Source organism: Protopterus annectens, chromosome 2.part0 (genome assembly GCF_019279795.1).
Source record: "Protopterus annectens isolate FY-2018-M chromosome 2.part0, PAN1.0, whole genome shotgun sequence".
Classification (NCBI taxonomy): domain Eukaryota; kingdom Metazoa; phylum Chordata; order Ceratodontiformes; family Protopteridae; genus Protopterus; species Protopterus annectens.
The window spans coordinates 1,960,785,976-1,960,800,462 of record NC_056728.1 but is presented as its reverse complement, the minus strand read 5'-3'; the positions used below and the strand labels follow the sequence as shown (position 1 = coordinate 1,960,800,462).

The 14,487-nt window shown below is 38.7% G+C and overlaps 1 protein-coding gene across 1 annotated transcript in view; it reads right to left on the bottom strand.

The window, feature by feature from the left end:
• The window catches only part of LAMA4 (laminin subunit alpha 4), a 1,355,623-nt gene extending 1,349,904 nt beyond the window's left edge, over positions 1–5,719 (bottom strand). Inside the window, exon 1 of the mRNA XM_044061904.1 lies at positions 5,149–5,719. Within this exon, the coding sequence (XP_043917839.1) occupies positions 5,149–5,343 (195 nt within the window). The 5' untranslated portion in view covers positions 5,344–5,719. The remainder of the gene's footprint in view (positions 1–5,148) is intronic.
• Between the last annotated feature and the right edge of the window lie 8,768 nt (positions 5,720–14,487).

Sequence of the window (14,487 nt, the reverse complement as noted above, 5' to 3'; positions counted from 1 at the left end):
TTACATCCAGGGGCTGACATGTTGTACTCATCTACAAGCATTCTTCAGCAACACCACTTAAACTGCAAATGGCCTTATCTTTAGGCTTAAACCCTCTCTATTCCCTTGCCCACTTCATGAGGTTGAGTTTCTCCTCATCTTAGACCTCACACTTGATTACCTCCTTTATGTCAATTACTATTCCACGTTTACACCCTGCTTTAATACTCCTGAACAGCCCCCTCCCACATCTCTTGTCAATGGCCCATGTGTCTGAGAATAAGCATTGTCATCCTTCCCCTCCTGCATCACTGTTTGCAGCTGCCCCCTTTCCAATTAAGACCCCTTGTACTACACTGCAATATTTTACATCCATCCATTGAGTAGCCATTAACTGTTCTCCTGGCATTTACTATATCTTTTCTTCCTTTCTTACTTTCTTCTGACTGAGTATGTATTCCATGTCTGCTAATATGACACATCTTCATTCTTTCCTTCATTCACTACGGGTACATCAATGACATCAGAACCACAGCTACATAATTTGGAATCGTGGTGAGTGGTGACATTTAGGACCATACCTTTTTATTTAAGTCACATCATAGGTCAAGCAGATGTGAAAAACAGAGAGTGCATTAAAGCAAAATACATAATATAAAAAGTGGTAATCAAGAATCTGATGAGGCATTTAGAAGCTGTTGTGTTTTACGTTACAATAAACTCACGAGGAACAAAGTTAGAAACTGTATTGCAACTACAAAGATACATGAGAAGTTAGACAGGATGTCAAAGTCTAATTACAGTGAATGACTGTTCATTGAACCATAATCACCAGATGGTCATTCGTTCAACGCTCACATCAATGAACGTTTTTCCCAGGGAAGGAAATGACTTGGCCAACATATGGAAATTTGCCCTTTTTCCCACTGTAGTGTGATCTCTGAGTTGGTATACATAAGTGTGGGGTGGGGGGTTTGATGTACTGTGGTGTGTGTGTTGGTTGGACTGTTGGCCAAGTCACTTCCTTCCTTGGGAAAAAACGTTCACTGATGTGAATGTTTAAGGAATGGTCATTCTGTGATTTCAGTTCAATGAACAGCCATTCACTGTAATTAGACTTCGACAAACTGATATAGACCCAGATATTTAAGACTGGCTGCTTATCTCAAATATTTTAGGCCCTGGTCAGGACATATACTTTCTGTGGTACCGTGGCCTCACCCATGTTCCTTTCAGAAAAAACAGTGAGGTAATATAATGCTCCACAGTCAGAATCTGCTATGCTTCACCTACACTGTGGTCAAACAATGGTGTCATAGTTAGTCCTGAATGCATTACTGCACTTTTTCCCATTTGCCTGATATGCTCATCCATTTTGTATTGTAATCTTGTATCCCCCAAAGATCTAGCTCTAGAATTAAATACCAATCCTCAAACCTTGTCCTATTTTAGTGAAGAGGGTTACATAACCAACCATTTACTAGTGGATCTGCTACAAGTGCTCTCATGGTATTTGCTCTTGACAAACACTTTTTCACTGCCTCTTGTTCTAAAAGGCAAGTGCTTTAAGCATATCTCTCAACATCTTAGTGCAAGAAATCTTGACGAAGAATCAAATAATGGCTCAAAAATAGGGACATATTTTAAATATTACCCTTATAAGTGCAGAAAGTTGCTAGAATATTAGGATTTATATTAGCATTCATTTTCTGGAAGATATGTTGTCTGAAATTCAAATATATGTCATTATGCAGTGACTTCAATCCTCAGTGATTTGCCAAAAAAACAACCAAAAATATGAATAAAAAATCTGGACATTCTGTGAAAATCTGGACAGTTGAGAGGTATGGCTCTAAGTCCCACTAACTTAATCTCCTGTAACTACTTAGCTCCCAAATATTCAAAACTGTACAGCCATACCAGAATCCTAACTCTAACCTTAAAGCATCCTTCTCAATCCCTAACCCTAAAACTCTCTTCCCTGTCTGTAAACCTAAAACTTCTCTTGCTGCTCCTAAACATTAAGGCTCCCTTCTTGCTCCCTAAACCTAATGCCCCCTCCTGACTTTTGCATTAGTCAATGCTCCACTACCTCCCATTCCATAACCATGGCTACTGCACTTACCTGTCTTGAACTTGAATAATTAGTTCAGGTAAGCTGCAGCAGCTACTTGCCTGAACTTATATTTGAGTTCAAGGGTGATAAGAGTGGCAGCCTACCTGAGCTACAAGACACCTGAGTCCCTGCCCTCGAGACAGAAGTCTTTACCTGCATGTGACCCAAGTGCTTGTGGAACACCCTCTACTAGTTAGTACCCTTTGAAGAGTGGAGCTTGTTCTGTTTTCCAAGTTGCTGTCCTCATGTAAGGACCCCAGGCCAGAAGTCAAAACATTTATTTGTTAACTTTTTGGCATGATCTGACTCTGTTATGAAGGGCCCTGCTTCACTAGGATGAAGGTGCAGAATGTCATAGCTTTGTGCATGATTTGTTTTGCTAAAGAAGAAGGCAGTGTGTACACTTGTTGGGATTGTTTGGTGGATATTCTGCTACATGTCACTATATTCACATGGAAACTGAGCCCTGCAATTAAATTCTCTATCCAATTAGATATCTCCATTTAAAAGGCAAACACTGCAGTAAATGCATGGGGTGATAGCTATGAGTTTCATGTAGACATATCATATCTTGCACTTTTCTTCACTTTTTAATAATATTTAGCTCCTTGGTAAACTGCACTATTTGTTGCAACAAAATTATTATAAAATTAGTTTTTGAATTTTGAGCCATTTTAATACAAGTGTCAGTTAGCCACTCCAAATCTGGCCTGCAAGTTCTTAGGCTAAATTAAACTGAATAAGCTGACTTAATCAACAGTGATTGAACTCTTTTAATGATTGAACTCTTTTAACTCAGCCAGCTGTGGTCTTCAAATCTCACTGCTAATTTTATAAATTAAGTGGTTATCTGAATGGACCTCTAGCGGAAATTTACTGTGTAAGCCTTTACTGTCAAATGTCTGCATGGGACAGCTGCCAGTGAGAGGTACGTGTCTCTGAAATGAGGTATTCAGCACGAGAAGTGTGCAATTGCACAGCATGAGCTCCTTTTAAAATATTTAGTCATTTTTAGCGTTTAAAAAGTATGCAGGACTGTACCTACAATTATGTTTCATTTTGCAAAATCTAATGGTTATATACTCCTGCAATGAAAATTCAGAAATGACTACATTGACACTTGAAAATATGTTATTTGTATACATGCCACCATCCTCACTAAGGATTAAATGCATTACATGTCATACAATTATATAGCATTTTTAATGTCTGATGCAGTTTGACAAATGTATATTTTTCTTTACTTGAACTGAAGAAAAGAAATGTATACACACACACACACATACACACACACGCACACGCACAAACACACACAGGCACTCACACACAAACACAAACTATATGCATTACTTCTAGGGTTAGTAATGGCTGGTATTATGTCACTCTTGTTTCTAGACACTGTTAAGGGAAATAATCTGCTCATTCGCATCAGCATACTTTGAAAGAAGTTTTTCTGGTTTCAGTAAATATTTATATGCAGTTGATGTAAAATGCACACATATTTCTTCAAAAAGCACATATGATTGACTGGTACAGTTCTAACATGACTTTCCCAGATTTATTCTGACTTATGTACATTTTAGTTTTACATTTTAACAAGGTAAGCCCACTAAGATCAAAGATTTTTTTAGTTTATTTTATGTATTTCTTTTTAGGCTAACCAGGAAGGAAGCTCTCTCAGTAGGCTTGTTGAACATCATTATATTTAGAAACACCTCCCTAGCTTTTTAGGCCACCACTTTGAAGTCATTGTTAAAATGATTCCAAAATCCACCATTTTAATTCATTTAGCCATTTTAACAACACAGCATCTTTCCTTAGTCTTACAACACAGGAAATATTTATAATGGTTTGCAGCAAAGGTCTGTTACTGGTTTGTGGCTCAGTATTCATGTAAAATGCTTTTGTCATAGCAGCCAAGAACTAATTATCAAACCCTTTCTAAACTGTATTTTTGAATTTCTGGTCTTGTGGCATAATTGGAAACAATGATTTCCTTCACGTTTTCTATCTTTGCTTTATTTCAACAAATTATTAAAAACGTATCTCTCAACTTCTTAGCACAAGAAATCTGGACAGAGCAAAAAATAATGGGGGAACAAAGGCCGTAAAATAGTGACATATTTTAAATATTGTTCTTATAAACTTAGAAAGTTGCTAGAAAAGCATGTTTTGCATTAACATGCATTTTGGAAGTATATGAAGCCTGAAACTGAAATGTCTGTGTCATTATTTAATGAGTTCTACCCACTGTGATTTGCCAGAAAACCACACACTTCATGAGAAAAGGACCAAAAATATGAGCCAAAAATCTTTGCACTCTACAAAATGTTGGACATTTGATAGCTATGATTAAAAAGTATCTTTCCAATACATTTTTACTTTATTTCAACAAATTCTTACTATCTTTCTACTACAAGATGGTTTAGAAAGTTGGTGATATAACTGGTAAGTTCTCTTGAGACATAAACTAAAAAATTTGTCAATTATTCTTTTAAATGAAATCTAACACATAAAGAAATGCTATCTGATGTTTCAAATCAGTCATGGAAAAAAATAAGTAGAACGTTCCATGATGTGTAGAGGATTAACTCCTTGTAATCTGATCCTTTTCCTAAGATACAGTCTGAAATAAAAGTTCAAACATAAGAGATTTAATTTCATTGCTGAGTCTTGTAAATAAAAAAGTTATGGAAAAATATTATGCTCATTGCAACGGTAATTGCATACTCTGTTGAGTGTACATTAGGTGACAAAGGTATTGTTCCTATCAGCTGCATGTTCCTTTTGAATAATTTCCTTCAGCAGGATCATTTTAACTAAATCATTATCTTAGCAACATCGTAGTACTGCTACTGAACATATTTTTCCAGGCTTGCTTTTTACTTGCAACAAAAGCTTGCACACATAAAATCTACTAAAAGTGTTAATACCTGACAGATGTTACCTCCTTAAAATTCATATTTAACACTTAATTGCATCCAGATGCTGAAAATAAAATGACATTTGAGACCGAATTTCAGTATTTATGCACAGACTGCACTAAGTCTTACCTCAGCGAAGGTAGGTAGGTTTCTAGCAGACACTGAATGTTGTTCTTTGACAGCAGGGTTGATTATCAAATTAGTCCACCCTTGTCTGGGGTTAAGAGGGTAACCATTGTTTTTTCCTGAGTCTGAAGCTAGAGAAAGGGCTTTTGAAACAAGTAATACCAGACAAATACAATGCCAAGTTAAAATCAGTGCCATTTCCTGATCGTCATCAGCAAAGTGTTCCTATTCTTCAGCTTAGTTACTGTCCCCTTCTGCAGTCAGTTCCTCTCAACTTAGTAGCTCACTTGTTTTGATTTTCTCTCTCTCTCTCTCCCTCTCTCTCTCGCTCTGCCTTAGCTTCCAGATGTGGCACTTGCTGTTAAGAAGTACTTCATTAAATCCTTTCACTTCCTTTCCCTGCCCTGTGGTTCAGAGTTTTCCCTGGAGGCTCCTTTTAAATAGTATACAGATGGGCAGCAGTTTACCAGAGTGTGAGAGACAGTGTTGCAGGAAAACTCCACAGGCTTCTTGGTCACCTTATCTCTATTTTGTCAGGATGTAGACTGCATCTGTTTAGGGGGGGTGGAGTTGCTGTTCTGGCTTTCTTTCTGGCTTTCTTCACATGCTTACAGTAGTACTGCCTTTACCTTCAGAGCAGATCCTCCCACATACAGTCTGCTGTTCAGGAAAACAAAGTGCAGGCCTTTTCATATGTCTGCAAACCGTCTGTAACCCAGGACCCCAACTTAGTTTTCAAACCACCTATAAGTCTGCTTGCAATGGTAGGTGCTAGTTTTGAAAAAAAAATGTGCCAGACACCTTTACACAAGATTTGACATAAACAAGGGTTATCATCAAAAGAAAGGATAGTTTTATTAGAAGTGGAATCTTGCTTTTCTGCCAGACACCTTAGAAAAAGAGACGTTGCTTATGTTCTTGCAGAGTGTAGTAGGTTCCATGCATACTAGAGTTTTTAAGGGACATTTGCTTTATGTGGTTTAGATTTATAGTCTGTTTGTAAAACACAAGTTTTGTGCTCTAACTCTAAAGGTTTGGGAAAACAACTTAACTGTATCCAGCACATAAACTTTAATTACAAAGAGTGTCTTGTTTGCCATTTGAAAAAGTGCTTTGTAGGATTATGAACAAGGACAGCTCTGTTCAGAAAAATACATGCAGAATATATTACATGAACTATCAGTAGACATATAAAATACTTTTGAATTATGATCTTATGAGCAAAGAGGCAATTTGTAGAAGTTTTCTCTTTCCTCTTAAAACACATTAAATAAGTCGGCCAAAAGTGCTTGCAATGAGAAACTGCTTATGTATTTTCTTTTGCTTATGATATGGGAGCTGTTTAAATATATTGATCTTGTCTACAAACTGCACTACAGCCCTGAGAACCAGTAACAGGAAAATATAGGATGGTATTCATGGTCATTTACGGAAGTGTGTTTAGGCTATCTGCGATGTTCATGAATGACTGCAGTTGAGCTGCAATTTTTAGAGGGCATTTACAGAAATGCACAATGACCTCAAATGAGACTATGCAAATGTACTAAAATTTTCCACTTTTTCACTGCAGATATGTTATATAAAGGGACATCTCACCAAATATATCTGAGTTACAGTCCCTGATAATGTTGTCACTTACTGCTAGTTTTAGTATTTCCATGTATGAGTTACTTGTCTTTGCTGGGACAAAATTGCTTGCTCCCAACAGCACTCCTTGGATAAGAAAGCAAATATATAAACAAATGATAACTCATTATAAGGATTTATAAGGAAATCCGGAATAGGATCAGAGTAGACAAGGACATAGTAAGGGTCTTAGTATGCATGCTTGACCTCCGTATGGGTGTTGGAGGAATGTGTGGACTTCCTGTCCCTGTGGGAATTAAGGTATATATAGCTCTCACTATAATGGCAATGGGAACCTCAATCTCTGAGAAATGTGGACAAAGCCATAAATAATGGGGGAATAAAGGCCCAAAACTAGGGGCAGATTTTTAATATTGGTCTTCCAAACTTAGAAAGTTGAAAGAATAATAGGTTGTACAGTACCATGAACTATATGAAGATCATGCAGTCTGAAACTCAAATGTCTGTCATCAGTTTCTGACTTCAATCTGCAATGACATGCCAATGATTTTCCAGAAAAATCACACATTTATGAGAAACAGACCAAAAATATGAGAGAAAAATCTGGACATTCTGTGAAAAACTGTACAGTTGAGAGGTATGTTGTGGACACGGGGATCTAACAGACTTCTACCTGGAGAATACAGCAGCAGTTCCTGAATGTACTCTTGGCACAGGTGGAGCAGTACATCTTTTTCCTGGAGTCGCCTCAGGATTGAGTCAGGATTATGCATGCCTATTATGGGTTAGCATGTTTCCCTGAGGTACTCAGTGCATTAGATTGCACCAGTGTTGCAATTAGCACTCCTTCTGGTCCACAGGGTCAGTGTTACTGCAGTAGAAAGGGCTACTATTCCGTCACTTGCAAGGTAGTGTAGAATGCCTGGGGGTGCATCACCAACATCTCTGCCCAGCATCCTGGCAGTGCACATGATTCCTATATCTGGCACACTAGCTTACTGTACCACCTTTTCCTGCATGGTAGGATGCCCAGTGGTCATCTTGTTGGTAACTTGAAAAATTATTTTCTTTTTATATTGCATTTAAGTAGGTATCAATTTTAAAATGTATTGCAGAATACTAAACTGTTTATTTTTGTTTTGTCTCTCCTCCAACTTTTCCCTTTTTCTTTTCTTTTTTTTTTTTGTTTTCAGGTCAAGCTGGATATCAAGTGGAGCCATGGCTCATGACATTAGTGAGAAATTCAAGTGGAGCTGCAGAGGACACCTACAACATATCCCTGTTCCAGACCTATATTATCAGCAAAAAAGTCTTTGGTCTTCTGAAGAACTGTTTCAGGCTACTGGATGAGTCTGGGGGTGCCCTTCAGTATAACACAGCTACTGTGTGTTTACTGTCTGCTGCACTCTGTATAACATGATCATGCACCAGTCTGGTGAGGAAGCGACCCATCCTGTCACTGCACCTCCCATTTCCAGTCCCAGTATGACTAATGATGACCATTCAGCAGCAGTAGTAAGGGACCCCATGCAACAGGTTCTTGCATGGCTTATGGCTGTGCAGGTAATGAAACAGCCTCTAGTCCAGAATTATGGACCATGACATTCAGGTTAGTGTTTTCTTTCTTGTAAAAAACACATAGAGCATAACTGCTGCATGTATTGATATCTGTGGGTTCTGCTGTGTGGTGTGTGGTCTGCTGTCACTGTTCATCTGACATTGTCTCTCATCTTAAAATGATTTTTTTTTTGCTTTTTATTTTCCAAACGTTACTCACATTATTATTAGTTAAAGTCATATTGGAGTGCTCATTGATTCCTGTATAGTGATGTCATAAGGAATCATATAAATAAGAATCACAATTTCTGTATTTTGATTAATAAATTCTGCTGTAGTGGTTTACTTAAGTATGGAAGTACTGAATGTCCTCAACATTTCAATATCTCATGATTTAGTGCATTGCAACTGAATGAAAATGTATTACAAAATCAGAGAGCTCTTCCATGTCTCTTTTCATGTAGTCTAGGGAGGTACGTCTCAGGTCATTCACACCAACATGGACAATGACAGAATCATATTTGTACTTGTTGTGGAGTGACCTGAGTGCATGGGTTATGTGGCGGCCTGGGATGTTGTCTGGTCCCATGGATGCTGTGTTTTTGGCTTTAGAGATTGCAGCTTTTACCTGCGTAGTTGTGATTACAGGGACTCTGCATTCTTCCTATATAGATATGGGCCCTTTAGGGGATGAGAGGGGGGTAAAGTTAGCACTGAACCTATCTGCCAAGATGTTGGCAATATCAGTTGGTTCTGTAATTGTCTTGCCTTTGTGCTGTAACTCAGAGCAGATCTGGGTGTTGACATCGAGATTCTTGACATAGCTATAGAATGCTTTGTGGTTGTCATTGGAATTAGTGGTGATTTTGTTTTCATAGCTAGCTTTGGAGGATCTTATAGGGGATCTCAGCTTCTTACTGAGGCTGACCAAGGAGCTCCTCCACTCATGGAATTTTACTCTCTTTTGCAACAGTTTCTTCCTTCTGTTGTATGGTTTGTTTATGGCAGGGGACCACCAGATTGGCTTCCTTTTTTTGAAGGATAGTGTCTTGGATCTGTTTGGGATAGCACGATTCATGCACTCATGTAAGTGCTTATAGAGTGCATTTGTGTAGGATTCAGCAGTTGTAACTGTATTGTCCATCAGCATGGGTGTCATAAAGATCACCACTTCTGTCTTAAGAAGCATAAAGTTGGCTTTGGAGAATTTTTTTACTGTGGTTTCCTTAATGGGGGTGGGATGTGGATATCAAGGGTGATTAGCTTATGGTCAGATCGGACCAACAAGGAGTTGACTTCAGGTGTGGAACACCGGTCACTCATGTTGGTAATGACTAGGTCTAGGATATTGTTGTTCCTGGTAGGGGTTTGGATAAGTTGATCCAGGACATTGGAGTTTATGAATTCCAGAAAGTGTTGAGCTAAGGAGTTGGTACACGAGTAGTTTTCCCAGTTAATGGTGGGGTAGTTGAAGTCGCCCATTATTAGGGTGTTTGGTTGAACCCTAATATTTTCCAGTACATCAAGAAAATAGGAGTGGGAATCCTGGGGCATGGTGGGGGATCTGTAGCAAGCTACAATTTGGATTGCAATTTTGGCCAGAGTTAGTTGCACTTGTATAACCTTGGATGCATTATGCTGAGCAACTAGCCTGGTGTGGATATCCTTAATGAATATGGACACACCTCCGCTTTGGTGTTTCAGTCCAGGTTACATGGCCGAAACATGTGGTATGAGTTATAGCCTGGTAGTGCAGGGGTGCTCTCTGGAGCCTTGAACCAGGTCTCAGTCACTGCACAGATATCGATGTTCTCCATTTTAAGGAGTGCCTCGAGTGAGTGCATTTTGAGATTTAGACTTCTAGCATTCAGTAGCATTACCCTCAGTTTTTGCTTGCCTGTTCCTGTTATGGTGGTGAATTTGTTATTTGAACCTTGCCTAAAAAGGCACTATAGGGGCAGCAAGAGCCTTAACCAGTATCCAGAATTGAAGGGTGACAGGTGCAGGCCATCTGTGGCAAAGCATCGTAGTCTGTTGACCATGTCATCCCAAGCAGACAGATACTGGATCCCCTTAGAATGACACCAGAAGCTTAGCCAATTCTTGAAGTCAATCATTTTGTCCTTGTACTGCAGTATCATTCTGGGCAATGGCAGAATGCTACTCAGGGCTAGGGTCATACCTGCCTGGGTTACAAGATCGGAGAGCTCTTCCATGTCTCTTTTCATGTAGTCCAGGGAGGTACGTCTCAGGTCATTCACACCAACATGGACAATGACAGAGTCATATTTGTACTTGTTGTGGAGTGACCTGAGTGCGTGGGTTATGTGGCAGATCCTGGTACCCGACAGGCAGCTGACAGTAACCTTCTCCTTGTTTAGCCTGGTGAGTGGGACATCAGTATGCCTGACTATAGAGTCACCTATGACTACAACCCTAATCTTAGATTGAACGATCACATGCTAAGTCTGGAACAATACCCCCTTCTCAAGAACACCTGTATTTTAGATCTTTTTCCCTTTAAACATCAGTCACTTGCTAGTATGAGATCCAGCCTTAATTTACCTAAAAAATATACGATTATATTAAGACAAATCAGAGAACTTGTAAGTGTTTTTTTGGATCACCCCCAGGTCTCTGATAAGGATATTTCAACCTGTAAAACATTGTGGAACCTGCTTCTATTGAAGAAAAAAATGATCTCAAATACCTATAAAGCTATTATAATGTTTAAACCTCATAATGAACTCATTTTTTCCAATTATTGGCTAAAAATCAATCCCTCTATTAATCGAGATCAGATCTCTAAGGCCATAAAGGTTAGCTCTAAACATATACCCTTAAAAACACTTGCTTATACACAGCTCATGATAATGAATAATGCATACCTCACCCCTGCTGTGCTTAATAAAATCTTACACAATTACTCCTCTAACTGTCAATTTTGCCCCAATCAAACGGGTGATATTTTACACATCCTCTGGAGCTGTAAATGTTCATACAAGTTATGGTATGCTTTGAGAGTCCTACTCGAAAAAATTGGTTACAAAAAATCTACCCTCTCGTGGAAATTTGCCATTCTCCATATCCCACCTTGTGGTCTCTCCGAGTGGAAATATAAGGTTCTTATCCCTATTTTTATGTTAATCAAATATTATATCTCTTTGAATTGGAAAAACAGGCACTCTTTATCCTGGGGGGGCTTTAAATCTTTAGCTATTAAACATCTAAAAGCACAAAAATTCCTGTTCCACAATATCAATCATAAACCAATAATCAAAGAAGTCTGGAGAATATTATTTGATCACATTCTAAAATGATTGTATGCTACGGTATATATTAATACCTTCTAACTTTGTGTACCTGATTTATTCTTAGTTGGGCAATATATAAGTGCATATAGTTTTTACTGTGTATATGGTCATTGTGTTTCTTAGTTTTATTATATGTTTTGTTACTATGCTTGCGGTTTTTATAATGTGTATGATTGAAAAGGTTTAATAAAGAGAATTTAAAAAAAAAAAAAAAAAAGAATCACCTATGACTAGTGTGTTGGGTACATTGTTTTGCCTTATTGGCTGTGGTTGAGTGGCACACTGAGTCTGTGGGCTGTGTCATTTGGGTTGTGTTGGGGGATGGAGGTTGCTTGCGCTTCTGCTTTGCAGGTCTCTGTTGCTAAACAGATTATTATTGAGAGCCTCCGCAAATATTTTTGTGTTACTATGTGTGGATTGTGGTGGTGTAGATTTAGTGAGTCTATGTGATGAGTGTGGTGTGGTGCAAATGTTTACCTTCTCCTCATGACTGCAAGTTCAGTCTTGGTTGGAGAGAGCTTTACCTCCAGTTTGGCTGGATACGTGCATCTCTCACAGGTTGTAGTGTTGGGTGGTAGGAGGAGAGGGTTGTCTGTGTACATGAGGCAATTTCTACATTGCCTCAAGATGCCCAGATTCATCAGATAGACAGGAGAGAACACTGTGAGCTGACCCCTTGGATATGCCTGAATAAAAAACTATTTTCCTCTAGATAAGTGAGGAAAGTGAGTACAAGAGCTGTTTTTCTCTAAGCAAGTGAGAAAAGTAAGTACAAAAACTGTTTTCCTCTAGGTAATGAGGAAGATTGAGTGCTATAGTAATTAGTAGCTTATTTAGTGCTTACAAGTTCTGAACAAGTGCTGAGCATGAATAAGCAAATTTAAGTGCTAAAACTAAGAATCTGTATCTGCACTAGACGAGTTACAGGACAGAAACAAGTGCAAATGCAAGCTTTCAAATTAGAAAGTTGAGAGAGATGGAAGAGATTGCCCAAACGGCCAATAACTACAATTTCTGGACCAGAACCACTCCTTATGTGGTAGACAGGTTACCTAGTGCTTACCACTCTCAATGATAAGCTAAAAGGCTTCCCTCTAACACAGAAAGGCTTGGGGGGCTCAGAAGCTTACATACAGTCCTGGATACAGCAAATCTGTATCTGGAACACTAGTTACAGGAAAGGTGGGAAACAGGCTTACAGTTTTTTTTTTTTTTTTACAGAAAAGTAGCAAAAACAGTAGTAAAAAAAATTCACATGCAGTGCAAGCTAGCACAATTGAGTATGTAGCAATATTAGACCAAACACAGTTTAAAAAATGCAATTAAATTAAAAAGGACTAAAAGCAAGTGCAGAAAGAGTTTATTAAGTAGAATGTAGTAAAGAGATGGGACTGGGGGAGTGTCCCAGATCAAATCTGCAGTGGGGTGGGCAACTGCAAAATCCACCAAATTTAAACTACAAACCAAAAATAGGGAGGGTGGATGGGACAAAACAGTTTCAACAGAGATCTAAGCAACAACTAACAGTACAAACTATAAAACCCAAAAAATATACTCAGCTCTGTATATTTGCAGATCAGTCTCTCAGAACAGTGAGACAACAGTTTCAACAGTGATCTAAGCAACAATTAAAAAACTCTATAACCAAAAAAAATATATACTCAGCTCTGTATATTTGCAGATAGTCTGGAAGGCAGTCTCTCAGAACACAGGTTCCAGCAATTAAATGCAGGCTGTTAATGACTTAGACTTGACTTAAGCTTCTTACAGTACTTTACTGAGAAGTCATTGTACTCTCATGAACCCCCCAACACACGTCTGAACAGTACCTTGTCCCCTTCCCCTTGGTAGACAGACTCCAGCTTGACTCTGGTATGTCCTAACTAGTGTACAAATGGAGACAGCCACGGCTGCTTGGTGTGTCACCATACCACACATCAATGTGATTATTGCGTTATCCCTACTCTGTGTTATTTCCAAGTTGTGCTGGAAATTGTCACACATACCCTACCGGACTTTGACCATTTTCCAGCTGACTCTGTGTGGCAGCTCTCTGAGCCTTAATAATATCACAGCACATTTCCCGTTGTGAAGCCAGTGTTTTATATACTTCCTGGGGTAGCTGTAACAAATTCCTCTGCATCTGTGGAAACTGTTACCTCTGAATGTTTGACATTGTCCTGAAAGTGTTCTGCTGTGTTCAGTGATACTGATGGTGAGTCACATGGCTATTTCTCCTGTACAAAGCTGTGTGTAATATCATCATGTGTGTTACTTTGTGATCCTGTGTCACTTCCTGCAACAGTTACTAAGTTGTTGTGGAGTCTGAGACTGATGTTAAACCTCAGGACTGACTGCCACTTACCTCAGGCTGCCTCATAAATGTAATTGTGTTATCATCATCATCATCACCATTAACACCCATTCTGATATCCTCTAAATGTATTGGTATAGTGGGACTGTTTCTTTCTGATGCTGACCCTGTAAAAATGATATGAAAGCATTACTAATAATTAAATAGCATACACTAGTGTATGCTTATAAAGGGGTGAGTGAGACACTTACCATGCATACTGCCTTCACTGACATTCTGTGCTGATGAGCAAGATTCACCTATTAATAATTAACTGTCACAAGTTTAACACGACCATTTATTGTCAGAATTCAGTTCTCAGTATAAATATAACATTGTTTTTAAACCAATCTCCATGAGCAGATGAATGTTGCTGCGGCAGACATCACTAATCTCCAGTGTCCACACCACCTCTGATTATTCCTGAGTCACCATCTTCTGTGTCATAGTCATGCACATAGATAGATAGAAAGTATTCCTCATCTGGTATCAATTGACCAACTGTTGGAAGCCACAGCCCACAATGGTACT